General features: G+C 50.1%; 1 protein-coding gene and 1 non-coding gene across 4 annotated transcripts in view; both read right to left on the bottom strand.

Moving 5' to 3' along the window:
• The window catches only part of TTLL1 (TTL family tubulin polyglutamylase complex subunit L1), a 35,594-nt gene extending 17,258 nt beyond the window's left edge, over positions 1–18,336 (bottom strand). For 2 of the 3 annotated variants that reach the window (XM_057743577.1, XM_057743578.1), the window contains exons 1-6: positions 18,200–18,261; positions 17,830–17,873; positions 14,694–14,725; positions 10,755–10,828; positions 7,387–7,503; positions 910–1,118 (exon numbers count right to left, since the gene is read on the bottom strand). In XM_057743577.1, coding sequence (XP_057599560.1) covers positions 910–1,118; positions 7,387–7,499 — 322 coding nt within the window. In that variant the 5' untranslated portion in view covers positions 7,500–7,503; positions 10,755–10,828; positions 14,694–14,725; positions 17,830–17,873; positions 18,200–18,261. Of the gene's footprint in view, positions 1–909; positions 1,119–7,386; positions 7,504–10,754; positions 10,829–14,693; positions 14,726–17,829; positions 17,874–18,199 lie in introns of all 3 variants that reach the window. The other variant, XM_057743579.1, reaches the window with a different exon arrangement.
• A 5,228-nt stretch (positions 18,337–23,564) lies between these two features.
• LOC130857954 (U4 spliceosomal RNA) lies at positions 23,565–23,701 on the bottom strand. Its single transcript, XR_009054941.1, has one exon. It is a non-coding gene; the product is annotated as a U4 spliceosomal RNA (small nuclear RNA).
• Between the last annotated feature and the right edge of the window lie 3,504 nt (positions 23,702–27,205).

Genomic DNA, 27,205 nt, shown 5'->3' with positions numbered 1-27,205 from the left:
CCCTGCATTGGGAGCGAGGAATCTTACCCACCGGACCACCAGGAAAGTCCCTAAAGTATTTTTAAATTAAGGTATGTACATTGTTTTTTAAGACATAATGCTGTCGCACACTTGACAGACTACAGTTTAGTGTAAAGATAACTTTTATATGCAGTGGGAAACCAAAAATATTCATGTGACTCACTTTATTGTGGTATTCACGTTATTTTTTAAATTTTGTGAGTTTTTTTTTTTTTTTTTGGCCACACTGCATGGCTTGCAGGATCTTAGTTCCCTGACCAGGAATCGAACCTGGGCCGCTGGCAGTGGAAGAGTGGAGTCCCAAGCACTAGACTGCCAAGGAATTCCCATTGCAGTATTTGCTTTATTTGGTGGCCTGGAACTGAACCCACCACATCTCCAAGGCCTGCCTGTAATTTCTCTCTTTCAGCTGTGTGCTAAGCCCTTTACAGATCTGTATCATTTCATCCCCACAGCAACCTGTGAGCTAGCTATTACAATCATTCCCATTTATCAGATTAGGAAAGTAAGGCCCAGAGAGGTCACTTACGTAATTTTCCCCAGATGTGTAAAGGGATTCTGAAATTATCCAACAGCCCAGCTTTTCTCACCAGATGGGGCAGGACACACGCTCTCCCCAGGCACGGCTGCACGCAGCCATGATCCCTCCCGGCAGTTTACAGCTCGGGGAGTGCCGCCCACCCCATCCTGTGCACATTCCCAAGGCACTCACACAAACTCAGATTCCAAAGTGGAGCCCCCTCCCCCACATCCTGGAGACACCTGGAATGAAAGAGGTGCCCACAAACTTGTTCATGCCTCAAAGCCAACAGTCGCCATCTCCGGGCCTTGCGCTGCGGGAAAAATCTCCACTACCTAAGACGTGAGGCCAGGGGAAAGGACACGAACCCAGGTAGAGGTATTTCCCACTTTCGTCCTTCTCTGCCAGAGGACTCCCTTCCTTCTCCAGCTCTTTCCTGTACCTCTTGATGTTCTTCACCATCAGATCCTTCCGCGTCAGTTCATAGTGGTTCGGGAAATGGTTGACTATTTGATCGTCTGAGAGCCGATAGCCAGTTTCGACACTAAAAACATTGCGGATGGTTTGCACGCTCATCCTGAAAGAGAAGCACAGGAGGGATGTGTGGGACGAAGCTCAGAGTGTGTCTACGTGGAGGCAGGTCTCGTTCGAGCCCGGGGACTCCTGACCAGGAGGCACGCTCCCTCAGAGCTGACCTGTCCCCAGCCCGGCACCTGCGCCAGGAGGGGCCCAGCCCACAGCAGCCGGATGCGTGTCTGGTGACTGTACCTGAACTGTCTGAGGCAGCGGCTGTTTTGATTTTGTGTCCTGATTGGCTGTACTCTCTGGCACAGAGTAGATGCTCAATAATGTTTATCAGTTAACGATAACACTGATTATTGATATCAAACTAATGAAGTCAGACTCAAGTCAGGAAATTCACTGACTCAATATCTGCACCCAAAATCAGGAAGGACAGGGACCCCTTAAAACCAAAACCCCAGGGACTTCCCTGGCGGTCCAGTGGTTAAGACTCTGTGCTTCTGGGGCTTCCGTGGTGGCACAGTGGTTAAGAATCCACCTGCCAATGCAGGGGACACAGGTTCAAGCCCAGGTCCAGGAAGATCCCACATGCAGTGGAGCAACTAAGCCCGTGCGCTGCAACTGCTGAGCCTGTGCTCTAGAGCCCACGAGCCACAACTATTGAGCCCACGTGCCACAACTGCTGAGGCCTGCACACCTAGAGCCTGTGCTCTGCAACAAGAAAGCCACCGCAATAAGAAGTTCAAGCACCAAAATGAAGCGTAGCCCCCACTCACCCCAACTAGAGAAAGCCCGCCCACAGCAATGAAGACCCAACACAGCCAGTAAACAAATAAATAAATTAAAAAAAAAAAAAAAAAGGACTCCGTGCTTCCACTGCAGGGGGCATGGGTTCAATCCCTGGTCAGGGAACTAAAATCCCGCGTGCCACGCAGCATGCCCCCAAAATTAAAACAAACAGAAGAAACCCACCGGGGGTTATTGAAGGAGCCTGAGTCGGCACCTGGTATTCTTGGAGAGCTTCCTGACAGGCCAGCTAAACTGGGAAGCACCTGGTGACATGGGAGTTGAGAGAAACGGATTCCTTCCCATCCTCTAAGCCAGTCTCCCTGCCACACCTGTCCGTCCTCACTTGCCCCCCAGAGAAGCAGGAAAGATGGAAGGGCTGGCACCCACAAGGGAGCCCTGGAGTCACAAGACAAGGCAGGTCCTCTCTGTCCTCCATGCCCCCAGCCCACCCCCTCCCCACAGCACCAACCAGAGGCTTTCTTTCGATTCCATAATCATTAGAACAAAAGGATTAAAATAAAACAAAACAAAAACACCCTTCTTATTATGGGAAAGCTCAAACACCCAAAGAAGTAGAGAGAAAAGCATAACAGAACCCCATTATCCAGCTTCAACAGTCACCACGAAGCCAGTCTCGTTTTGTCTGTACCCCAAAGAACTGGCTTATTTTGAGGCAATTCCCAGATATCATTTCATTTCATCCCAAATACTTCCTTTTAGAATCTCTAACAGTTAAGGACTCCTTTTTATATTATATGATATCCTATTTTATACTGTTATCACAACTTAAAAAAAAAAGGAGCAGCAACTTCCCCCCCTTTTTTTTGGCCACACCACGCCGCTTGTGGCATCTAGTTCCCTGACCAGAAATCGAACCCATGTCCCCTTCGTGGAAGCGCAGAGTCTTAACCACGGGACCGCCAGAGAAGTCCCAGGAGCAGTAATTCCTGCATATCATCAAACCTCACCCAGTGTTCAAATCTCCCCAGTTGTCTGATAAATATTTTTTCACAGCTTTTGCAAATAAGGGCAGGCCTTCTGATTAGTTGTTCTGTCTCACATCTCTTTAAATCTATACATTCTCCCTCACCCCTCCTTAACTGTTCTCTATGCAATTTATGTGTTGAAGGCACTGGGTGTCTGTCCTGTGGGGGTTCTCACAGCCGCTTCATCTATCACACGCCTTCTTTTTTCACCCTGTAAACTGGGAGTCACACCTAGAGGTCCGATGAGCTGCAGGCTGAGGGGGGGCACAGCTGTGTCCCGGGCGGTGTGTACGGCCTGCTGGCCGGGACATCCAGCCCGGGAGCCTCTCCCTTCGGGATGTCAGTGACGGATCAGCAGCACCGCCCAACAGAAACAGAATGTGACCCACAGCTGAGTCACGCAGTTAATTTTCCAGGAGCCACATTAAAACAGAAGTTAAAGGAAAGAGGTGAAAGTAGTTTTAATAATATACCCTATTCAACCCAATATATCCAAAATATTATCATTTCAACATATAATCAACGTAAAAATTAGCGATGAGGAGCTCTACGTGTGTTTCCTCGTGCTGAAGCGGGAGCGAGCGCCACACTCCGGCACAGGTGTCTCTGTCCGGACCGGCCACACTTAAGTGCCCTTCACCCTGTGGTCAGCAGCTTCCGTCCTGCACAGGCCTAGACCCTTCTTTCGTGAGGCGTTGCAAAATGGTGACATTTTCCTTTTTTCACCCCTCCTTCATTTATTGGCAGGAATACCTCTACAAGGAGAAACGTCCCTCCGTCAACAATTTAGAAAACCCTTGAACGGTTCCCACAGGGAAAACTGAGTGAATGTGTGTCTTTCTTGTTACCAGTTTTCAAAATAGTGAGCTGGTTCCCTGCCATCTGAGGACGTGTGATTAGCCGTGTTCTGGGAACCCATCGCTGCAACACAAGTTACCCAACATCATAACCACCATTTCAGGCTCTCTCGAGGCTTTGTGCACCAAGAATTTGGGCAGGGCTCGGCGTCCTGGGTGGGATTCGGCCAGCTGGTCTGGGGGCCCCGGGAAGGCTCCTTCCACATCCGGCTCCTTGGTGGGCAGGGCTGGAAGATGGGCGCGGCTCAACTTCTCCAGCACGACAGTCCTGGGATGCTCAGGCTTCTCACGTGGCAGCTCAGGGCTCCCGCGGGGGGTTCCCACACAGGAAGCAGAAGCTGCTGGCTTCTTAAGGCCTGGGCCCCTACAGGGATCACACTGACCGTATCCCACTGGTCAAAGCAGTCACAGAGCCCACCCAAGGGCAGGGGGAAGGGACAGAGACGCCACCTCCAGAAGGAAGTGGTCCCAAAAATGCTGTGGCCGTTTTAACGTGCCACAGAATACGTGGGGCTTTGTTTCGTTTCAGTTCTTTTGGGAGGCATTTTTATGGACTCATAGATTCAAACAAGGTTCATGAGTTTCAATCTGCTATAATTATTCTTACTGAAGCTCCAGTTGTCCCTATTTTGGGCAGAAGGAACTCTCCAAGCTGTCTCCTGAGTTTTACTAGCAGGCGTCGATGACGTCTTTGCTTTCCTATGAGACAAGCCATTCCGAGCTCAGCGTGCACATTTCTTCCCGAGGCCCAGCACTGCGCATTTCTCCAAGGAGCAAAGGACCCTTTGTAACAGATAAACATTCACCTGCTGTGTAGCCTGATTGTAAAAGGGCCCCAATTCTCCATCCCTCTCGTTTCCATATTCTGTGTCATCTTGTAACAACTCCCACCAGGAAGTAAAATATACTTCCCCTTCAATTTGGGCTGACCTAATGCCTTCCTTTGGCAGAAAAAGAATGGCAGAAGGGCTGGTGTGCCGTTTCTGAGACGAGCCCTTAAAGGCCTTCAGAGCTGCCACCCCCTCCTGGGCCCCCGACACCACCACAAGCCCAGGCTAGCGGGCAGGAGGGATGTGAGGGATCTGTGGAGAGAAGCCCCTGTTGTCGTAGCCGAGGGCACCCTAGACCAGCCAAGCCCCAGCTGATCTGCCAGGCGACAGCAGAGGCGTGAGTGAGCCCAGGAGGGATCAGTGAAGCCTCGCTGGACCCAAAGAACAGCTCAGCCAAACCCACAAACTCACGTGCATTAAGAAACAGTTGTTTCAAGCCCCTGCGTTTTGTGGTGTTTGCTGCTCGCCTTCAGTGTGGCGCTGGGTATCCCATACCCCGCCTCCACCACAGTCACTGTTAACCTGTTTCACACCCCTTCTGCTTCCTGCCCATGTGCAAGCTATTTCTGCAGAGTTGTTATCCGACTACAAACACAATTTCATAATATGTTTTTCTTCACACTGATTGTTATTCAATTTCCCAAACTGCTTTATAATCATCACAATTATTTTAACGGCTGCACCCGAAGCCACTTGGTTAATGTATGTATCTTTCCCCAACCAGTTAAGTCTAGTTGTCTCCAATATTTTTCCCTAACCAATTTTTAAGACCCAACGTGACACTTAGTGCTTAAAGCATGGGCTCTCAAGATATCAAATATCCAAAGTTATCATACTGTTCAGGTCTTTTCTTCTCTCTCATTCTCTTGTTGGCTAAGAGGAGCTCCAAACGCTTCCCCGTGTGAAGAACAGAGCACTCCCCTCCCCATCCCTGGCATCTGACCACCTGCCCAGAGAAGCCTGAAGAACGTACTGTGTTCCGCTGGGCCCATGGCGCTGGGCCACAGGATACAAAACAGCAAGTACAAAATACTGTCCTGTTCAGCCCTCTTTTCAGAGCTCCCATGATAACAGGGCTCTGGATAAATGATTTCCCTTTACCTTTGAGAAGAAAGAACGTAAACTTGACACTAAATCATGTGCAGGCACTGAACTACTCCACAAACGCCCTCCCTCTCTGCAACCCACGCGCCGGAAGGGAAATTAGGTTGCAGTTTGTTTGTTTATTTATTTATTGGCCACGCTGCCTGGCTTGTGGAATCTTAGTTCCCCAACCAGGGATGGAACCCAGGCCCTTGGCAGTGAACACACAGAGTCCTAACCACTGGACTGCTGGGGAGTTCCCAAGCTACAGTTTAAAGGGCAGGTGACTTCACTGCTATCAGAAGCAAAACTAGGTCATCGCTCTATCCACGGCTGGAGCTGGTGCTGGCCTACTCTGTGCCCAGGTCTGGCCAGGCGCCAGGGATGCTGAGATAAGCCAGGCCAGTCCTCACTGTCCAGTTCACAGTGACACTGGAAGAGGGGACAGGCAGGGAAATCACAAACCACGGCACTCCGCATTTGCTGCCCCGGCACCTGAACAGAGCAGCCTGGGAGGGCGCAGAGGCAGAGGTGGCCTCCAGGGCCGGTGCGCTCGTGCACGGAGGACAATGACGGCACGTGCTGGTGGGGCGCCCGCCACACGCCAGGCACTGCCCCGAGTTCTGTGTTTCACTGCTTTGTTGAGACCTCAAAGTGCTGTATTTGCAAGGAGAGGTCAAGTCCTCTGCTAATAGCCACACAGACGGCAGTGCAGGGCCATGGCTGAAGCCACGCACGGCTCTGGCCCCCGGGGCTGGACATCGAACCCCTGGATGCACTGTGTCTCCGACGAGGGGTGGAGGGGGCACAGAAAGCACAGCATGTACAAAGGTGTAAAACAAAGTCTCAGTGGGTCAACAGGAAAAACCGTGCAGTCTGCTGCACTGGGGGGGTGTAGTGGGGAAGGGAAGTGGCTGGAGAGAGGCCGAGGAACATCTCTCAAGGCGGCAGCAGGGAAAGTGAGTCTTGGGTGGGGCGTGGGGATGTACAGGGTGAAAAGGCCCCTGCAGACCTTGACGTGCTCCCCGACCCACCCCCTCCCCCTCAAAGGTTCACTGCAACACTCTAGACCCAGGAGCTACAGAGGGTCGGAATTTTGGCTGACCCACCAGGGAGGTGGAGGCTGCCGCGAGGGAGGGAGCAGACCAGGCCTGGACAGAGGAGGACACAGGACCTCACCCTGAGGCAGTGAGAGGAGGGGAGAGGAGTCCAGGAAGATTCCGGGGCTCCTGGCTGGGGGGAAGCACCCAGGACCCAGTGCCCACACACTGCTTTTCTAGTCTAACGCTCCCTCCCATGGTTTATCAGTCAGTCCAGCCAACACCCCCTTGGCCTAACGAGAGGGGAGCGAAAGGAAGCACTGAGCCCCCCGCTACAGTCCTTTCCCCATCCTCCTCCCCAGCCCCACCCCACAGGACGCTGACGTCCCAGAGCGGACCCCGAGGTGCCAGGCAACAGGGTATCACCGTGACCTGGCACTAACCAGAGGGAGCGGGCGCTGGTTTCTCACCCAGATTCCCAGAGTGTGACCACACTCAGCTGTGCTGAAACCTCCCTGCACTTCTCGATAAACAGGAGTGGGGGGCGGCCCTCCACCACGGGTACTAACCCAGGGCCTCCTCCTCGTGCCCACAAAGGGCCCCGGGACGAGAAAAGGGTAGCGGAGGCGGCACGATGGCTGCAGGCGCCTGCGCAGGACGACCTGCGCTCTGGCACGGGAAAGAATCACGCGGATCAAGGGGCTTTGGAGAACACAAAACCCTGCTTCTCATACTTACCAGTAAAAATTCCAGTCCTCGTTTTCTGTCACTTGGACCCATCCTCTCTTTTCGAAGTTATTTATGAGCACCGACTTCTCGATATCAGTGACCCATTTCACTTTTCCTGCCATAATCCTGGAAGAGATCCCCTTGTCAGAGCCAGGAAACGTCAACAACTCACCTCCCCTCGCCCAGAGGAATCCTCTACACAAGGCGAAAGGACGGCTCCCAGCCCAAGCTCAGTCGTCCCCACAGCGGCTCTCAGCCAGGGAGAGTCACCCCGCGGGGGACATCTGGCAGCCTCTGCAGGCACTCTGCTTGTCGGGACTGGGGGGGCGGGGGCTTCTGGCATCCAGTGAGCAGAGGCCAGCCCCCGCCCCCCACAGCACACCATCCAGCCCAAAGTGCCCGCTGTGCTGAGACTGAGAATCCTGGGGAAGTGGGAAACAAAGGCAGCACACGCTGAATGGCAGCTGTGACAGCAGCCACGGGGACAGGCGCGGGGACAGGCACCGGGGCTGCGAGAGCCGAGGCAGCGGGGAGCGTGGCCCTGCGCGGGGACCCTGGAGCTGACTTCTGACAGGTGGGTGGGCGGACCCACCCCAATCTGGGCACCCTCCCGCCCCCTCGAGTACTGCCTATCTCTCTGCTGCATCCCTGCCCTACATCAATTCACTCTCTTTAACGGTGGGTGATCTTTTTTTTTAATATTTATCTATTTGTTTACTTTGGCTGTACCGGGTCTTAGTTGCAGCATGCGAGATCGTCTTCGTTGCGGCATGCACGCAGGATCTAGTTCCCCGACCAGGGATCGAACCCTGGCCCCCTGCATGGGAAGCGCAGAGTCTCCACCAGGGACATCCCTAACCGTGGGAGATCTTAAGTGTCTGTCTGACCACATCACTCCCGTTGAATAACCAACGTGGCGCCCACTGTACTTAAAATACGCAGTCCCCTGGCCCCCATCTGCTTTTCCCGGCACGTCGTGTGCCACCTTCTCCCTCACCCGCTGGTCCTGCCACCCTGGACTTCTCTGCCCACGTCCTCTTCTACCTCGGAGCCCTGGCACAGGCTCGGCCTGCAGCACTCCGCCCTCCCTCTCTGCCTGGCCAAGCCACCTCCCACTCCTCTGCCAGCATAAGTGAATGTCACTTCTTCCACAAAGCCTCTCTGACTCTCCAAACCAGCTATACAGCCCCTCGGCGCGCCTGCAGCTCTGTCCCTGCAAGGGGGAAGGAGCCGGCTCTCTTTGTCACTGCTGTGGCCCCAGGCCTGTCAGTACCACCATGTGACTTTGGAAAGTTTCTGGACTGTTTCCTCCTTTGAATTCCGGTTTTCAAACTGCTCGAGCAGCCCCGGAGTCCAGGCTCCCAGCCCAGCTCCAACCAGAGAAGGCTGCGTTTATTCCACTTCTGAGGACACCTTCACAGAAGGAAGGGCTTTCAGGAAGAAGGGCTTCCGTGAAAAACTGGGCTTGAAAGCCAGGGGACCTGATGAGCCCCGAGGGCCTTTTATGAAAGGAGGCACCTCCCCCAGGGACTTGTAATAGCTTCACATTTGGGGCAACTTAACAGGGCAGGAAAGGCATGGGAAGTGCAGATGGGGACCCAGGTACGTGTTGCCTGGGACAGGAAAGGAGAAGGCACTCGCATGTGAGAATCCACCAGGCGGAGCTTCCACCCAGTCAGCCCGCTCACTCCCTCCCTCCTCGCGCTGCCCAGCAAGGCAGACTGTGCCATCGAGGCGGGACTGTGGTCAAGTGCGGGCTCCAGAGCTCGGGTTTGAGGCCCAGCTCCACCACTCACTAGCTGTGTGACTCTGGGCAAGTTACTTAACCTCTCTGAACTTGTTCGCCCGTCTGTAAAACTGGGATAACAACAGTATCTGCCCATGTCATAGGTCAGAGTGAGTAGTAAATGAGTGCACACGTGTAAAGCACCGAGAGCAGTGCCTGGCACGGAAGGAAGCACTCAGGAAACATCTCGCACTATCATCACCATCGCTGGTTTTCGAATGAGGAAGCTGAGGCTCAGAGGTTGAGAGCCTGTGTAAGAACAGACCAAAGGGAGGGATGGCGGCCTGAGTCAAAAGTCAAACCTATGGTGACCCTACTCTACAGTGCTGCTTCTTTCCACACAGCCCATCCCTTGCCTCTATGAACTTGGCCTTCATCAGGACTACGACAACGCCCACAGGGTCAAAGTGAGGAATAAGTGGAACCGCTCTCTGCAAATACTACATGCCACGTAACAGCCACATAAGGTTGCTACCAATCGGTCACAACCCACGTGAAGGTCAGTGGCCACCACACGGAAATGGGGACAGAAGTGCCACGAGCCCCCACGTGCCAGTAACTCACGCCTGCACCTGAGCAAGCCCCGCACGCCTCATACCCCCTCGCAGCGTCCAGGCCGACTGCTGAGGGGAGCGTGCTTTTCACTACAGGCGATTTGCAGATGCTGCGTTTTTGACATGTTGAAAGTCTGTGGCAACCCTGCATCGCGCAAGTCTGTCGGCACCACTCTTCCAACAGCGTTTGCTCACTTTGTGTCTGTGTCACAATATTTTTGTAATATTTCAAACTTTTTTCTTATTATATATTCATCAGGATGACCTGTGATCTAATGATCTTTGGTGTTACTACCATGACTCACTGAAGGCTAAGTGATGGTTACCATTTTTAGCAACAAAGTCTTTTTTAATTAAGGCAAGTACATTGTTTCAGGGAAGCTGGTAAGGCCCAGTACAGCCTGCAGTACAGGGTAAAGATGACTTTTATACGCAGTGGGAAACCTGAAAATTCCTGTGACTTGCTTTACTGGGATATCCGCTTTGCTGCGGTGGCCCAGACCCGAATCTGCAGCATCTGTGAGGTCGGCCCGTATCTGATTTCAGCCTGAACGGCCCTGCACCCCTGATGAATCCTGCTCCCCTGATGAATCCTGCTCATACTGTGCCCCCTAGAGTCCAAACGCAGACACAGGATTTCGGTGAGAATCACCCCCAGCCAAGTAGCGCCTACACCACAACCACCTGAGCTGCACAACTTACTCTCTGCATTTCAAACATCAGTCTCACTGGGCAAAGTCACCCCGTCACGGACTCCCACCTGGAGATTTTGCAGAAGTCAGAGCGATACCATAAGACGGTAATAAAGGCAGTACTTTACACAGTGAGCTGTGCTTCAGTCATAAAATAGCCAGAAACTGCTTGCAGGGGTACAATCCCAAACCCGGGATGGCCAGTGGGGCAAATACCCTCACCTTCACTTTCCTGAGCAGGACACGGAGCCTCCGAGAAGCGTAGGTTTCCTCCCAGCCCCCTGCCCCCTCCACCTGCCACGCGGACAGGTGGTCACCAAGGAAAACATCTCAGGCCAGACCTACCATAGGTACTTATGGGGCCAGTGGGAACATCCGATTTCTCTTCAGTTTCACTGACTCTTTCCTCGGGTTCTTACCTAAAATGAAATTAATATGCAAACGACTGGCACAAAAACAGACACATGCATCAACGGAATAGAATAGAAAGCCCAGAAATAAACCCACACACCTACAGTCAATTAATCTTTGACAAAGGAGGCAAGGATATACAATGGAGAAAAGACAGCCTCTTCAGCAAGTGGTGTTGGGAAACTGGACAGCTGCATGTAAATCAATGCAGTTAGAACACTCCCTCACACCATACACAAAAATAAACTCAAAATGGCTTAAAGACTTAAATATAAGACATGACACCATAAAACTCCTAGAAGAGATCATAGGCAAAACATTCTCTGACATAAATTATACAAATGTTTTTTTAGGTCAGTCTCCCAAGGCAAGAGAAACAAAAGCAACAGTAAACAAATGGGACCTAGCCAAACTTATAAGCTTTTGCACAGCAAAAGAAACCATAAACACAATGAGAAGACAACCTACAGACTGGGAGAAAATGGTTGCAAATGATGCAACTTACAAGTGCTTAATTTCCAAAATACACAAACAGCTCATACAACTCGACCACAAAAAAAACAAACAACCCAATCGAAAAATGGACAGAAGACCTAAACGGACGTTTCCCCAAAGAAGATGTACCGATGGCCAACAGGCGCATGAGAAGATGCTTACCATCGCTAAGTATTAAAGAAACGCAAATCAAAACCACAATGAGGTAACACCTCACACTAGTCAGAATGGCCATCATCAGAAAGTCTACAAATAAGAAATGCTGGAGAGGGTGAGGAGAAAAGGGACCCTCCTACACTGTTGGTGGGAAGGTAAATTGATACAGCCACTATGGAGAACAGTATGGAGGTTCCTCAAAAAACTAAAAACACAGTTGCTATATGATCCTGTAATCCCACTCCTGGGCATATATCTGGAGAAAACTAGCATAATTCAAAAAGATACATGCACCCCAATGTTCACAGCAGCACTATTCACAGTAGCCAAGACATGGAAGCAACCTAAATGTCCACTGACAGATGAATGGATAAGAAGGATGTGGTACATATATACAATGGAATATTCAGCCATAAAAAAAGAATGAAATAATGCCATTTACAACAACATGGATGGACCTAAGATTATTATACTAAGCAAAGTAAGTCAGAAAGAGAAAGACATATTATGATATCACTTATTTGTGGAATCTAAAATATGACACAAATGAACAAACCTACGAAACAGAAACAGATTACAGACATAGAGAACAGACTTGTGGTTGCCAAAGGAGAGGGGGTGGGGTAGGGGAAGGTTGGGAGTTTGGGATTAGCAGATGCAAACTATTATATATAGAATGGATAAACAACATGGTCCTATTGTACAGCACAGGGAACTAAACATATTAAATACCCTGTGATAAAGCATAGTGGAAACAAATATGAAAAAGAATGTATGTATATATAACTGAATCGCTTTGCTGTACAGCAGAAATTAACACAACACTGTAAATCAACTATACTTCAATACATTTTTTTTAAAAATTAGGAACTTCCCTGGTGGTCCTGTGGTCAAGACTCTGCTCTTCCAATGCAGGGGGTGTGAGTTTGATCCCTGGTCGGGGAACTAAGACCCCACATGCCAGGCGTCATGGCCAAAAAATAAAAAATTAAAACAAAAATTAATACACAGACGAAATACACAGCACAAGATCAAGAGGTGTTCTAACAGTTTACGAATACAGCCAAGTGGTAACTAACGAGAATATTTGGTGGGTGGTGTCTTTTGTTTAACAAGTGCCCACTGGAGGAGGCCCTGGGCTCTTCCCTTGTCGTGATACGTATTTCTGAATTACTCACTTACCGGCTCCCGCTGACCTTCCCAAGCTGCCGGGCCACCCCTTCATTTCACGCACCCCTTGCCCTGGCTGAATGCACCCCCTCGTGCTGCTCCGTGCCCACCCGCGAACCTGTGCCCATGCTGTTCCTCCAGCCGGACGCCTCTCTCCAGGGCTCCTTACCCAGCTCCACCAACCACACACGCGCGGCACAGGTCAAAGGCCACGTCCCCCAGGGAGCCGTTCTCAACGCCCTCACTGGAATCCGTGTTTCCCTCCTCGGGACCCTCCGCAGACCCCTCCTGCCAGGTGCTCAGAACTTCCCACCCTGCATTTCAGTTCTTTATGTACACTCCTCCCATAAATGCGTGAAGGGAGGGACTCTCGTAGTCACCCATTTCCCTCGCATCCCATTGATTCTAGATTTCAGAGGCAGCATTTGCAGTGAAGCTCACTGTCCATTTGCCCGACCTTATTATGGCCAGCCCGTCATTGTGTGAGTGAATGGACAAGTCCTCAAGGCTGGGTCCTTGGAACCTGACTCGTCGCTTCCCTGGAAATGTTATGGCTTGAACTGTGCCCCCAAAAAGATATGCTGAAGTCTCAACCCTGGTCCCTGTAAACGTGACCTTATTTGGAAGTAGGGTTTCTGGAGTTAAGATGATGTCACTCAGGTCAGCCTTAATCCAATGACAGGTACTCTTATGAGATGGAAACTTGGACACAGACACACACACACAGAGAATGCCTTGCAAAGACCCAGGGACAGACAGATGCAGAGGGAAGACGGCCACAAGAAGATGGAGGCAGAGATGGGAGGGGTGCTGCCACAAGCCAAGAAATGCCTGGGGCTCCCAGAAACTGGAAGCCGCAAGGAACCCTCCCCTAGAAACTTCAGACAGAGCACGGCTCTGCCAACACCTTGATTTCAGGCTTCTAGCCTCACTGAGACACGCAGTTTGTGGCACTTTGATACCGCAGCCCTAGGAAACAGATACAAGATATGACCATCCTAAACACTAGGGAAAAAAGAACAAGAAATTTACACCTGTAATGAGTTTTACATATGCATATTTGGGGAACAGAGCATAGCAAAGTGCTGAGCAAGACAAGATGCTCATTTACAGTTAAAAAAGGGGAAAAAAAAAGTAAGGCCACCTCTCCTTGAAAGAAATTCTTGTCAGAAATGCACCAAATCAACGTAGAAAACACCACTGAGAGCAGATGAAAAGGCAGCCTCGGGAAGAGCCAAAGGAGGGATGGCGGCTGCCTCCACACCCAGGGCTCAGAGACCCGGTTCACTCCCGCACGGACACATCTGAGCCTCGGATCCCGGCAAGTCCTCTCAGGGCCTCAGCGCGCCAGTGAAATAAATGGAAAGAAAGCGACAGCTCCTCGGTGGCACCGCTGGGATCACCGCACAGTCAGGCAGGCACAGACCTGGCACACAGCAGGTTCTCCGAACAGTCAACTGGGTTTGAAAGGAGTGCATCAGGCAGAAAGAGCTCCGCCCTGAAGCTGCCCCTGATTCAGCCCCACACGCACCTCCCCTCCAGCCCTCCCCACAGGGGCCCCGCCCTCCCACAGTAAGTGATCACCTATTTCTGTCGCTGCTGAAACAGCCACCACTGACTAAACACCAGGACGCGGCAGGCTCCAGGCTGCGTGGTCTAAGCAGACCCTGCTCTACTGGGTACATAGTTTACGGCACACCTGATGCTGGGAAGCTGGTACCCCCCCGACTCCGAGATGGGGAAGTGGGGCTCGGAGAGTGAGAGGCAGAGCAGAGACTGCAGCCTCGGCAACCTGCACAGCCTCCCTCCCACACAGGGTGTCAACCGTCACTTTACACGCATCCCCCTTGCCAGGCGGCATCGACCTCCCGCAGGGCAGGGGGTGGGTCCCCCAATACCCAGCCAGGGCCAGGCACAGTGATGGGGCTCAGGAATCATCTGTAGAACAGACTAAGGAAGCAGCTGGCCAATCCCCACAGTACAGAAGCCAGGGCTGACTCCTTCCCAACCTGGAAATACCAAGCCTTTTTCCTTAGAAAAGTAAATAAATACCTGATGTCAGACTGTTTTCCTGTGACTTCCTCCTAAAATAGAAAAGAAAAAGTGGAATGAGCGGTATTGTGTGATGAACTTGACACGTTACCTCTCTGCTGGTTCACATGAACTGATGCCTCAGAATTTTAAGGTACTGGGTCAGCTACTTTCAAAACTGAGCATCATAAAAACCTAACAGGAAAAGCAGAGGGTGATGTGCTGGTCCTCACGCTGCGCACAGCGCCAAGCCGGAGGGGCTGTCACCACCTGAGGTGCGTCAGCCTTGGGAAGCCATCCTGAAACCAGACAGTTGCTGGTTGTTTCCAGAACCCAGTGTGTCCCGCTCCTGAGGCGAGTGGGCAGGATCTTCACAAGCTTGAGAACGGGCTTCCGCAGGGACATCCCTGGGCATGGCGGCCACCGACAGTCTCGCTGCTCATCCATCCACTCAGCACTGACCGCCACTCTGTGCCAGGCGGGTGACAGGAAACACAGAGCCGTCCGTGGCCAGGTGCTCCTGGACAGTCCTGATCCGGGGGTGGCAGAGACGCGCTCAACCAGCAGCAGCCCTGGCGGGAATGAGCTTTAACAGCCCAACAAAATCCAAGGCAGTCCTGGGAAAGGTCCAGCAGCAAACCATGCCCGCTCCACCCCAGAAGACTCCGGATCTGTCTGCGTCTCTGCCCAGCGTCCCCACAATCCAGGACTACCACAGCAGTCCACAACTGGCTTCCTTGGTCCCATCCTCACCCACCACAACCCATTCCCCACCCAGCAGCAGACCAATCTTTTCAGACACGAAGCAAATCACGTCACTCCGCTTTATCATAAGCCTGCAGCGGTTTCCCACTGCAGTGAGAATAAAGCTGGCAGTCCACCCATGGGCTGCAAGGCTGGCCAAGCGTGGCCCAGGCCCCCCAAGCCTCTCAGGCTTTGTCTCCCAGCACCCTTCCCACCTGTCTTCCCCCTTCAGGCTCCAGCCTCTTTCAGCTCCTCACACCCACCAAGCCGCATCCAGTCTCAAGGCTTTGCTCTTCCCCCACATCTGGCCCTGTCTCAAAGGTCAGCTCCTCAGAGTGGCCTTCCCAGTCTCAGTCTCAGTCCTCCACATTGACTGAGTTGCCACTTTACTGCTCCGTGGCACTCATGCTGTACACAACTGTTTAGTCCGGTACCAACTTCAAGCATGGTCCACCAACCAGCAGCATTAGCAACATGACCTGGAGCTTGTTAGAAACACAAATCCTCCAGCTCCCCCGTGCACACACAACAGTGTCCTCATTCAGAATCTTCGGGATTGGGGCCCGGGAATCTGTGTCTTACAGGCTTTCAGGTGATTCTTATGTAAGCTCAAGTTTGAAAAGACCTGGTCTATGGGGCTTCCCTGATGGTCCAGTGGGTAAGACTCCGCGCTCCCAATGCAGGGGGCCCGGGTTCAATCCCTGGTCAGGGAACTAGATCCCTCATGCCTGCAGCAACTAAGAGTCCACATGCTGCAACTCAGAAGTCTGCATGCTGCAACTAAAAGCCCACATGCTGCAACTAAGAAATCCGCATGCCACAACTCAGAAGTCTCCATGCTGCAGCAAAGATCACACGTGCCACAACGAAGACCTGGCACAGCCAAAAATAAATAAATAAATAAATAAATAAATAAATAAATAAATAAATTTAATTTAATTAAAAAAAAAAGAAAGAAAGAGAAGACCCGATCTAGTTCATGTATTTGGTTCCACGGTGACTATCTGCTTCGACACAGATGTCACATCGGGAGCAGGAATGCTGTTCCGCCTCACCTCCTGCTGAATCCCCAGCACCCAGAACAGGGTCTAGCGACAGCGGCTCTCAATCAGTATATGAAGAATTCACAAAAATAAAGACGTGGATTTCCTCCACACACACACAACCAAACAAGTGCTGTTTGTGCCAAGCAGTGAAGTAGGCGCAGCCCAGCCCTACAGGGGCTGTCAGTCCCGCGGGGGAGAGACCCGGAAACAATCACCCTTAAACACTGCCCCTGCTTTCCCCGGGGCCAGGAGCAGGAGGCTGGGAGTTTAGCCGATTTCTGCTGAGCGAGGGACCATCTTGGGGAATCTCTGTGCCTACAACCCCAGGAGGACGTGACTCTGCCAAGAGGCCTTTCACCTCCTGGAGTTATGGCCACTCCCCGACAATCTCTCAGGAAAAACAGCAAGGGAGGGGGTGCAGGGGGCAAGATCTCACCCTCACGGGAGTCACTTGACTCTTCTGGGTCCAGCCACCGGAAAACGCAAGCAGTCTCTACCCCCATCCCCGCTACCCCAGACACTCTGATCACTATTGGTTTCCATAAAGTCTCAGCTAGGCCAGGATCCTAGGACATCTGCATTCTTTTCCAGCTAGTTAGCCTTTTTTGAAAAGGAAAAAAGAACCATCTTTAAATAAAGTAACAATATAAATGACAATTGGGATTTCCTTGGTGGTCCAGTAGTAAAGAATCTGTCCTGCAATGCAGGGGACGGGGGTTCAATCCCTGGTTGGGGAACTAAGATCCCACATGCCTCGGGGGAACTAAGATCCCACATGCCTCGGAGCAACTAAGCCCAAATGCCACAACTACTGAGCCCTCGTGCTGCATACTACAGGGCCACACGCCCTGGAGCCCAAGCAGGTGCACACGCGCGCACGCACCACAACTAGAGAAGAGAAAAAACCTGTGCACCACAGCTAGAGAGAAGCCTACACACTCCAGCAAAAGAGCCTGCAGGCTGCAAAGATCCCGCATGCTGCAACGAAGACCTGATGCAGCCAAAAATAAATAAATTAAATTAAATTAATGACGACTTTGGTCTCAGCTGTGTTGCCCTGTCCCTCTCCTCACCCTCATACTCCACACACCTGTTTACCAGCGCCTGTAACTCCCTGAGTGCAGGGCAGGGCCAATCTTTTTGTACTGCCACAACCCAGCACCCAAACGTGCTCCTTAACTATCTCCTGAACAAAGAACCGCTCTGCAAACCCCAAACGCCAAGATACTTTTATTTCCAGAATGAATCCCCTGTAATGCCCCAGGCTCCTCTAGGGGTGTATGACTACCGCCACCCTACTCCCTCTAATGATGGGTAAATGCCTAGGTCCAGTCCACCAGAGAGGCGAGCAGGGCGGGAACACTTACCTCCTGCCTCCTGTCCAGAGCTCTAGCCACAGGTACACGGCGCCCTGCAAGATGCCAACAGAAACAATAGACTGCAAATGAATGAAAAAGCCTAGGAACAATGAAATTCTGGGATAACCAATAATGAGAAGAATGCAATGACATGGATCGAGCGGCACAAGTTAACTCATAGGAACTTGGAGGAGGAACAGGGGCACAGTGGTCAGAGCAGGCTTCCCGGGGAACGCGAGTCCGGCGAGCAGCTTCTAACCCGCACTGTCTCGGCCGCGTAGACCAGCGCCCACAACCGTTCGCGCATGCGCAATTGCCCACCCAGCACGGCCACACCCTCGGTCCCGGGAGGCGGTGGCCCAGCCGGCGGGGGCCTCACCTGCGGGCGGACAGCGCGGAGGGGCGCCCAGGAGCGCGGAGCACGGCGGCCCCGCGCCACGGCCCGGCCCCGCCTCCAGCTCCACTCGGCGCTCACCAGAAGCCGCGGCTCGCCACCCGGCGCGGACCTGCCGGCCACCTGCCCGCCCGCCGCGTTCTACTTCCGGGGCAGTGCCCTGGCAACCGAGGACGCGGCCTTGCCGGCGCCACGACTGCTTCCGGGGTCAGACTTTCCCCTGACACTACAGTCCTAGCCAGGTAGCCCGCTACGCCCGGGGCGGAGATCCTGCGAGGAGCCAGCCGCCCGCCCCCGGGGGCTTTTCAACCTTCAGGGCCCAGAAATGAGGTTTCGAGGGGTCGGGGCGCGAGATCGAGCCTGATAGTGGGAGGTAGAGCAGTATGATGCCTGGGGCCCTGGGTCCAGTCCACTCTTTATCCGCTCTGCTGCTCTGCTTCAGTATCTGTAAAACTAAGCCTGTTCGTAGCACCTACCTCGTAGGGTTTGTTGTAAGGATAACATAGGCTGCGCTCAGCAAGTAGTAATCAATAAATGGCCTACTCAGAGGTCACCTCGTTAGTAAAGTGCTCCCTGAGTGTGGGACAGGTATAGCTCCTCAAACTAGATTTTAAAAACGCCTTCTGTTAGAAAGAGGCAGTCTAGCCTAGTGAGAAACTTAAAACAGAAGCCAGGCACTTCCTAGGTGGCGCAGGGGTTAAGAATCCGCCTGCCAATGCAGGAGACACAGGTTCGTATCCCTGCCCCAGGAAGATCCCACATGCCGCAGAGCAACAAAGCCCGTGAGCCACAACTATTGAGCCCACGTGCTGCAACTACTGAAGCCCACTCGCCTAGAGCCCGTGCTCCACAACAAGATAAAACACTGCAATGAGGAGCCCGCGCACTGAAATGAAGAGTAGCCCCCGCTCGCTGTAACTAGAGAAAGCCCATGTGCAGCAATGAAGACCCAAAACAGCCAATAAATAAATACATTTAAAAACAAAAACAAAAAAACACAAAACTGAATCCCTGGTCAGCGCACTGACATCCCACAAGCTGCGCAGCAGGGCTAAAAAAAACAAACAAAACAAAGCAAAACAAAACTGAAGCCCGTCCTAGATTGAATCCTTGCTCCAAAATCTACTAGCTTTGTGGCTTTTGGCAGGGCACTGTCACATCTCTTGCCTCAGGTTCTTGTCTATAAATGGAACAACAGCACCTACATTTAAGGGTTGTTGGGAAGATTATTTAAAAAAAAAAAGGCACTTTGGTATAGCACATACTAGTTTCTCAAATACCTGTTGAATTAATACACAATAAAAGAGCATGTACCCCAGACATCTGTCAGCCATGAAAGTGTACTTGAAGGCGGCATGAGAGAGGAGAAACAGAATTTACATCCCTGTTCTGTTACATTCTAGGTGTCTGGGCACAGGAAAATCCCAGCCTCTTAGTTACAGTTTTTTCTTGGAGCAATGGGAATAATGATCTCCATCTCTCAAGGGTGGAAAAGAGTTTAAATTCCTAGGTGAATAGCATCTAGGAAGATGTTTACCATGTTTTACCATGTCCTGCTCTTGTGCAGAGTACATGCCATTCCAAAGAACATCACCTGCAGCCAAAATACCAGAAGGCTTGGGTGCAGACAGTGGGAGGAGACCAACAGCACAAGAGCAAATAGAAGGAAAAGTTCTGGCCAGTGTGAAGATTTAACTGGGCTCTATATAGTCCCAGGAGAAAGATGAAACCAAAAACTCTAATCATGGAAATCTAGTTTAAAAGTCCCTAAGGACCTTCCACTGCCATCAAGATAACATCCAGACTCCTCAATATGTTATTAGCTAGGTTTTTTTTCTTTTAATATTTATTTTTTTATTTGGCTGTGTCGGTTCTTAGTTGCGGGACGTGGGATCTTTGTGGCCGCGCGTGTGCATGCAAGCTTCGCTCTAGTTATGGCACACGGTGCTATTAGTTGTGGCACACAGTGTTATTAGTTGTAATGTAGTTAAAATCTGTTAACCTTTTTTTTGCATAGTATCTAGGTTTCCTATCGGGCCTAGAAACATCCATCCTCACAAGTTGTAAACACATAACTTATAAAAGGCCAAAAATACAGTCACCTAAGTTAAATGATAAACTGAAAGTATGTCCATCATCTGACAAAGCATTAGTTAATATTCACAATATACAAAGTGTTTGTACAAATCAATAAGAAAAAAATACAAAAATTGGCAGGAGAGAGGGAACCACAAATTCCAGAACAGAGGATAAAGAAAGATGGTAAATAAAAATGTGAAAAGATGCCCAAGTCACTAAAAATTGAGGATATTAATGAGGTATTTTTTGCTGACTAAACTGGCAAAAATTTTAAATATAATTATTACTGATGTTAGAAAGGATGTGGGGGGAAAAGGCACTCGCCTCTACTACCCATACAAGTGAATATTCGTATAGCTTTTAGAAGGCTGGCAATCTGGCAATATTCATCACAATTTTAATATATATTTAATTGTATACTCTCTGACCTAGAAATTCCAATTTTAGGAGTTTATAGAAATTCTCTCACAGGTAAACAAAGATATGTGTACAATAGCATTTAAAGCAGTATTATTTCTAATAATTAAAAATTGGAAAAAATATAAATGTTTTTTAGCAGAAGTCTGATTGGCTAAATTAAAATTCATCAATTTAATGAAATAGTATTTACCTATTCACAGGGATAAAGTGGGTATATGTGTGCTGACCTGGAAACATACACACGATATATGAAAAGTGCAAATTACATAACCTTGTGTGGTATGATTCTTAAATTTTATGTGTATATGCATTAAATCTAATTTAAGAAGCATAAAAAAAGTCTGAAAAATTATATGCAATTGCTGTTGAGTCATTCTCTTTGGAAGTTGGAATAGAAAGTACTTTCTCTTTTTATAGCGTATATTTTTTATCATCTGAATTTTTTAGTAGCACAAAAGTATTATTTTGTAATTTTTAAAAGCTTCATTAAGACGAAGTTAAGAAACAAACTTTTTCAGTTTTGAAGTGGTGGGACTGAACATCTTTTCACACCCCCGAATCTCACTGAAAAGGCAGAATAAGAAAGAGAAAAATACAATAGAAGATTAAGCATCCAGGAATCTAAATAGCAAAAGCCTCCAAATAAGGGAATTTCTCTAAAAGGTTTTGTTTTAAGGTCATCTGTCTCTAAATCATGGCTTTGTGGTCGTTGAGGATCTGTTTGCCATGGTGTGTTATCACTGGTGTTCTTCGCTCCACCGGTCAGGCAAGGGGGATGGCTCGTACAGGGCAGTCCCATCTTCCTCACTTGGGGAGAGAGACTCAGGCACAAGGGGAGATGTCACCTGGGGGTATCACAGCACAAGTCATGGCAGATCCCAGTTTGTATGTTTTGAAGGCTAACCATTGTATAAAGTACTCAACTGCAGTTGTACAAATATCTGTTGGTTATTAAATTCTTTTTAAAGACCGGTCTCCCTTTTGGTGTTATTTAAACTACAGAAATTATCTTAATCTAGTTTCCACATTTGGTTTTCTGCATAAATGATTGTCTGCTAGAGATCTCTGACATAGTTAGAAGACTAGGAGTAATAATCCCAACAGACAAGACAGTGAGGAATTCCTGGAAAATGAGATAAAAACAGATAAATGGGGCAACCCCAATAAAGATAAGGACAAATACTGCCCACCAAGTGAAAGAGAGGAGCTCCCCCCAAAATTAGTTTTCTGAATAAAACTCTGGAATTACCCTGAGAAAAGAAGCAATGACAGACAATTGGCCAGAAAATTAAAATAAGGTAATCACTGGTTGGTCTCCTTAGAGACCAGACAGCCCTCTGACATCTAGGATAAAGCCACGTGTCTTAGTCCATTTGGGCTGCTAAAACAAACACTCCAGAGACTGGGTGCCTTCTAAACAACACATGTATTTCTCGCAGTTCTGGCGCCAGCAGATTCAGCGTCTGGTGAGGGCTTGCTTCCTGATTCATAGATAACTGTCTTGCTGAGTCCCCATGTGGCAGAATCAGTGAGGGAGCTCTCTGGAGTCTCCTACAGGCACTAACCCCATTCATGAGGGCTCCACCCTCAGGACCTAACCACCTCCCTAAGGCCCCACCTCCTAATGCCATCACACTGGGGATTAGGATTTCCGCACAGGGAGGGGGGCGGGGGCAGGGAGACATTCAGTTCAGTCCATTGTATCTTGAGAATATTTCAGAAAACAGAGAGTTCAGACACTTAACCAAAAACGTGAAAGACCAACAACATTCTAGAAAGGCAGAAAATTCAGCACAAGGAGAACTGAATGCCAAGGAAACAGTTAACACAGTTAATACACTAGATGAAGAGTCAGCCAACCACTGGCCAAATCCAGCCCACTACTCACTCCAGAAAGCTAAGAATGATTTTTTACCTGTGACCATTTGCAGCTGATTTGATGATAGGGAACACACTAACGTTGGACCCCAATTAAATAAAATTTATCTCCCCTCCTCCCCCAGAAAAGAAATCCATTCTTCTCAGTAGTAGGTCTGTATTACAAAAAAATTATACTCAATTGTCATATTTTTATTTCATCAATTAAAAAGTTGTAAGTAAAAAAAAGCAATGAAAAGCTAACAAGAATATTAAATAAAGCATATTAAGCAAGAAAAATAAATAAATAAAAACTAGGGCTTCCCTGGTGGCGCAAGTGGTTAAGAATCTACCTGCCAAGGCAGGGGACACGGGTTCAAGCCCGGGTCCAGGAGGATCCCACATGCCGCGGAGCAACTAAGCCCATGCGCCACATTATCAAGACTGCGCTCTAGAGTCCACACCACAACTACTGGGCCCGCATGCCACAGCGACTGAAGCCCAAGCGCTTAGGGTCTCTGCTCCGCAATAAGAGGAGCCATCGCAATGAGAAGCCCCTGCACCGCATGGAAAAGTAGCCTCCGCTTGCTGCAACTAGAGAAGGCCCACGCAGCCAAAAAAAAAATTATTTTTAAAAATAAGTAAATAAAATAAAAATTCAAAAGTTGTGAAAATGTGTGGAACTTTGAAGTGGCATAGCCTGGATTTACACCTAGGAAACCTGATCGTTCACCCTGCTGCCTCCCGGTAAAACAAAGAGCCGCCTTCTAGAGAGATGCGCGCGCTTTCAACGTGATGCTCTGAGCTCTGCTTGGAGGCGTTCTTGACACCTCCCCACAGCCCCTCCCAGGCCCGCGGAGCCCTTTGCGTCCGTCGTCATTTACGTTTAGCGCCATCTAGCGGAGCAGCGCTAATCCGGATCCCGGCTGGCCAGGTTCACCCCCACTGCTGCTGTTGGTCCCTCCTTGGCTTCCCGTCTCAATCCTTTTTTTTTTTTTTTTTTTTTTTTTTATTGCCAATGCCGACTATATTTCAAGTCGTCATGGCGGGGTATTGGGAAAAGTTTTCAATTAGCAATAATCGCGCCTTGGATAAACCTCACTGGCTACGATACTGCCACTGCGCAAAGCTCCGGCTCAATCCTTAAACCAGAATGCGAATGAGAACAGGAGGATCACAGATGCTGTGCTTACCGCTGGCTCATAGTAGATGTTCAATAGACACTGTTTCCGGGATGAGAAGCTCCTGCAATGGCTGGTTTCTGAGGCTGGTTCTTAGGGGCCAGGTTCTGCCAAGGGAGACTTGAAATACCAGCTCTGGCATGGTCGGGGGCCCATCTTAGGGTGATCTGGCCTAGCTCCTTCCCAGCCTCTGCTGTCCATGGCCTTCTCCTCCCTTATCATGTGGCCCCACTGCTCCTCAACCCCCAGGGAGGGGCACTGTCGTCATGTGGCCCCAACACACTTCTCCACCCCCAACATGGGCACATCCTTCACCAGCTCTTCCCGAACAAGGCGGATGGCAAAGTCTGTCCAGGTGTCTTTTTCACTAAGAACCAGCAGCCTCACGTTGGCTGAGGGCCAGAACCAGCTACTTAATTTCTGGGACTCGATGCAAAATGAAAATGCAGGTACCCTTGTTCAAACATTATTAGGAATTTCAACACAACTAAAGCAGCATTAACCAAGTGAGGGGCCAATCTGAGCACAGGGGCCCTGTACGGCTGCCCAGGTTGCAGGCCCATGAAGCCTGCCCTACTGTGTGCAGGGCACCACTCTAATAAGATTTTAGCCAGAATTCTTGTCGTTACACTCTCTCAAGGACCCTGCCTGGCGAGTGGTGTTATCTCACATTTTTTAAAAATATGGTAAAATACACATAATGTAAATTTTACTCTGTTAACCATTTTTAAGTGTACAGTTCAGGAGTGTCATATTCACATTGTCATGTAACCAGCCTCTAGAACTTAATCATCCTGCAAAACTGAAACTCTTCCCACTAAATACTGAATCCCCGTTCCCCAACCCCCAGCCCCAACCACCACCGTTCTGCTTTCTCTCTCTATGAATCTGACTACTCTGGGTGTCTCATGTAAGTGAAAATATTCAGGACTTTTCTTTTTGTAACTGGCTTGTTTCACTTAGCATAATGTCCTCAAGCTTCATCCCTGTTGTAGCATGTGTCAGAATGTTTTTCCTCTTTCAGGCTGAATGATATTCCATTGTATGTATTTACCATTCTGTTTATTCATTCATCAGTCAATGGACGTGTGTCTGCGTTGTTCCCACCTTTTGGCTGTTGTGAATAACTCTGAACACGGGTTTTGAATAGCTGTTCGAGAGTCTGCTCTCAGTGTTTTTGGCTATATTGTCAGCAGTGGGCTTGCTGGACCCTATGAGAGTTTTTTGTTTCATTTTTTAAGGGGCTGCCGTACTGTTTTTCACAGTGACCACACCATTTTTTTTTTTTAAGTTTTGAGGCACTTTATTATAAAAAGCTGGTACTTACATACATAAATGAATAAGAACTAAAAATTCATCCTATGGGAATTCCCTGGCAGTCCAGTGGTTAGGACTCTGCACTTTCACTGCCAAGTTCAATCCCTGGTCAGAGAACTAAGATCCCACAAGCTGCATGGCGCAACCAAAAAAAAAAAAAAACCAAACAAACAGTAGAATTCGTCATAAATTTACTTCATTGTTTAGCTTGATTTTTAGCATCATTGATTTTGGGCTGCTGTATATGGAGATCCTCCCTCGTCTGAGTGATTTAAAGGTCTAGCTCATTGATGAACATCTCTTATTTTCCCTTTATTGGCAGTAGGGCTTACACCCGGTACTAATGCTGCTTCCCATTTTGTCATTTTGGGTTCAAACCCACCTCTGTAACAGCCACCACGGAAGGCAGATTTCAGTAGGCTGAAAAACTTGTTTTACTTGAGGCTCCATGTACATCCTGGCTTGCAGAGCATAAAACAGCTTGCACGTCCTGCGGCAGCAATGGTCAGTCCAGCTGCTACTGGCCGTGGTCAGGCCACTGTACTGGCCGTGCTCACGCTCTCCTCCCCTGCCTCCTCCTGGAGCGCGGTTCATCCCAGCCCAGAGGCCGCGGCCACCAGCTCCACACCTCGATACCCACTCCCCTCCGCCCCCTGCTACAGCATTTTATCTCCCCACCAACAGGGTACAAGGGTTCCAATCTCGCCACATCCTCACCAATACTTACTTCCTGTTGTTGGGTTTACTTGTTTATTTTAAGAGCAGGGATCCTCATGAGTAAGATATCCCCATTCTTTAATATGGAATCTGAGAAACAGAAACGGAATCTGAGGCTTGAAGGCACTAAATAACCGGCCCAAGGCCATGACTCCCGTTAATATCATCAATCCAGCTGAGAATGAGTGCCCTGCCTGACTCAGGCTGCTGCCAAGGAGGCCGCCTTGCCATTGTCAAGTGCCAGCCAGAACCATTCAGGATTTTGACGGGGTCCCAACCCCGTTCCCTGAGCCCATGACGAACCTCCAGTGGCGCCCAGCATGACTATAGAACCAGCAACCAGCCCACTAGGGCTCAGGCCAGCCGGCAGGGCCTGCCCTATAGATACAGACCTCTGCTCCATCCATCCCCCCCCCGTGAGCCTCCTACAGCCTCGGTGCCACGCTCAGGTCCTGGCTTAAGGGGGTCCCTAGCACCTTCACCCTGGGCCCCTGCTGCCTGGAGGCCAGAAGGCCAAGATCCAGACCGAGCATCCCCTAAGGACTGAGGAAGGGATTGGACATGGAGCCCAGCTCTGGCTTTGTCACACCCACTTCTGACCCCAGGGTGTGGGTGGGGGGAGGAGGGGCTGCCTGGCCTGGGGCCAAGGAAGTGGAGTCCCTGTAGGCTCAGAAATGGATAAGAAGAAATTCCCTGGTGGTCCAGTGTTAGGACTCTGTGCTTTCCCTGCCAAGGGCCTGGGTTCCATCCCTGCTCGGGGGGAACTAAGATCCCATAAGCTGCACAGCATGGCCAAAAAAAAAAAAAAAGAGGTAAAAATAGAGGTGGGGAGGGAATCAAAAGCTGGACCCCCTTGGGACAGCCCCTCAGAAGTAGCATCTTTCTTGATACCGTGGTTGCCCAAGAGTGGGTTGTGAGCTCTGTTTGGAAGGCAGGACTAGCATTAGAAAACAATTCATTTGAAAGATAATTACCGGGCCCTCACCCCAAGCGTGGCTCCAGTGGAAACAACACAAGTGCCCTGTGGGAGAGGGACCTTCAGCACCTAAAGGAATAAATACTTATGTACTGTGTGTGGACCACGAATACACTCAAGCCCTCTGGGCCAGCGATTTCTGATCTCCCCAACCTGTTCCGGCTTCCTCCATCTCACTCCTTCGTCTACAAGTTTCTTCTGTCACGTCCTCTTCCTCTCCTCCGTTTTCTTCAAAATTGGTGGTGCGTCTTCTCCGGGCCAGGCCCCTCGCAGACCTGTCCTTCCCTGCGTCCTCTGCCACGCTGCCCCCCACCAGGGCAGAAAATGCAACCCCCAAGCGCCTTGGTCTCTCATCTCGTGCCCGTGTCCCAGGCCTGGCTCTGAATGCCCTGTGGTCCTGTCCAGGAGCCTGGGCTGCGGGGTCCCGGGCCCAGCCTCCCCCCA

The sequence above is a fragment of the Hippopotamus amphibius genome, chromosome 7 (assembly GCF_030028045.1).
Source record: "Hippopotamus amphibius kiboko isolate mHipAmp2 chromosome 7, mHipAmp2.hap2, whole genome shotgun sequence".
NCBI classification, from domain to species: domain Eukaryota; kingdom Metazoa; phylum Chordata; class Mammalia; order Artiodactyla; family Hippopotamidae; genus Hippopotamus; species Hippopotamus amphibius.
The sequence above is the reverse complement of the archived record's forward strand: the minus strand, read 5'-3'. Positions and strand labels throughout refer to the sequence as shown.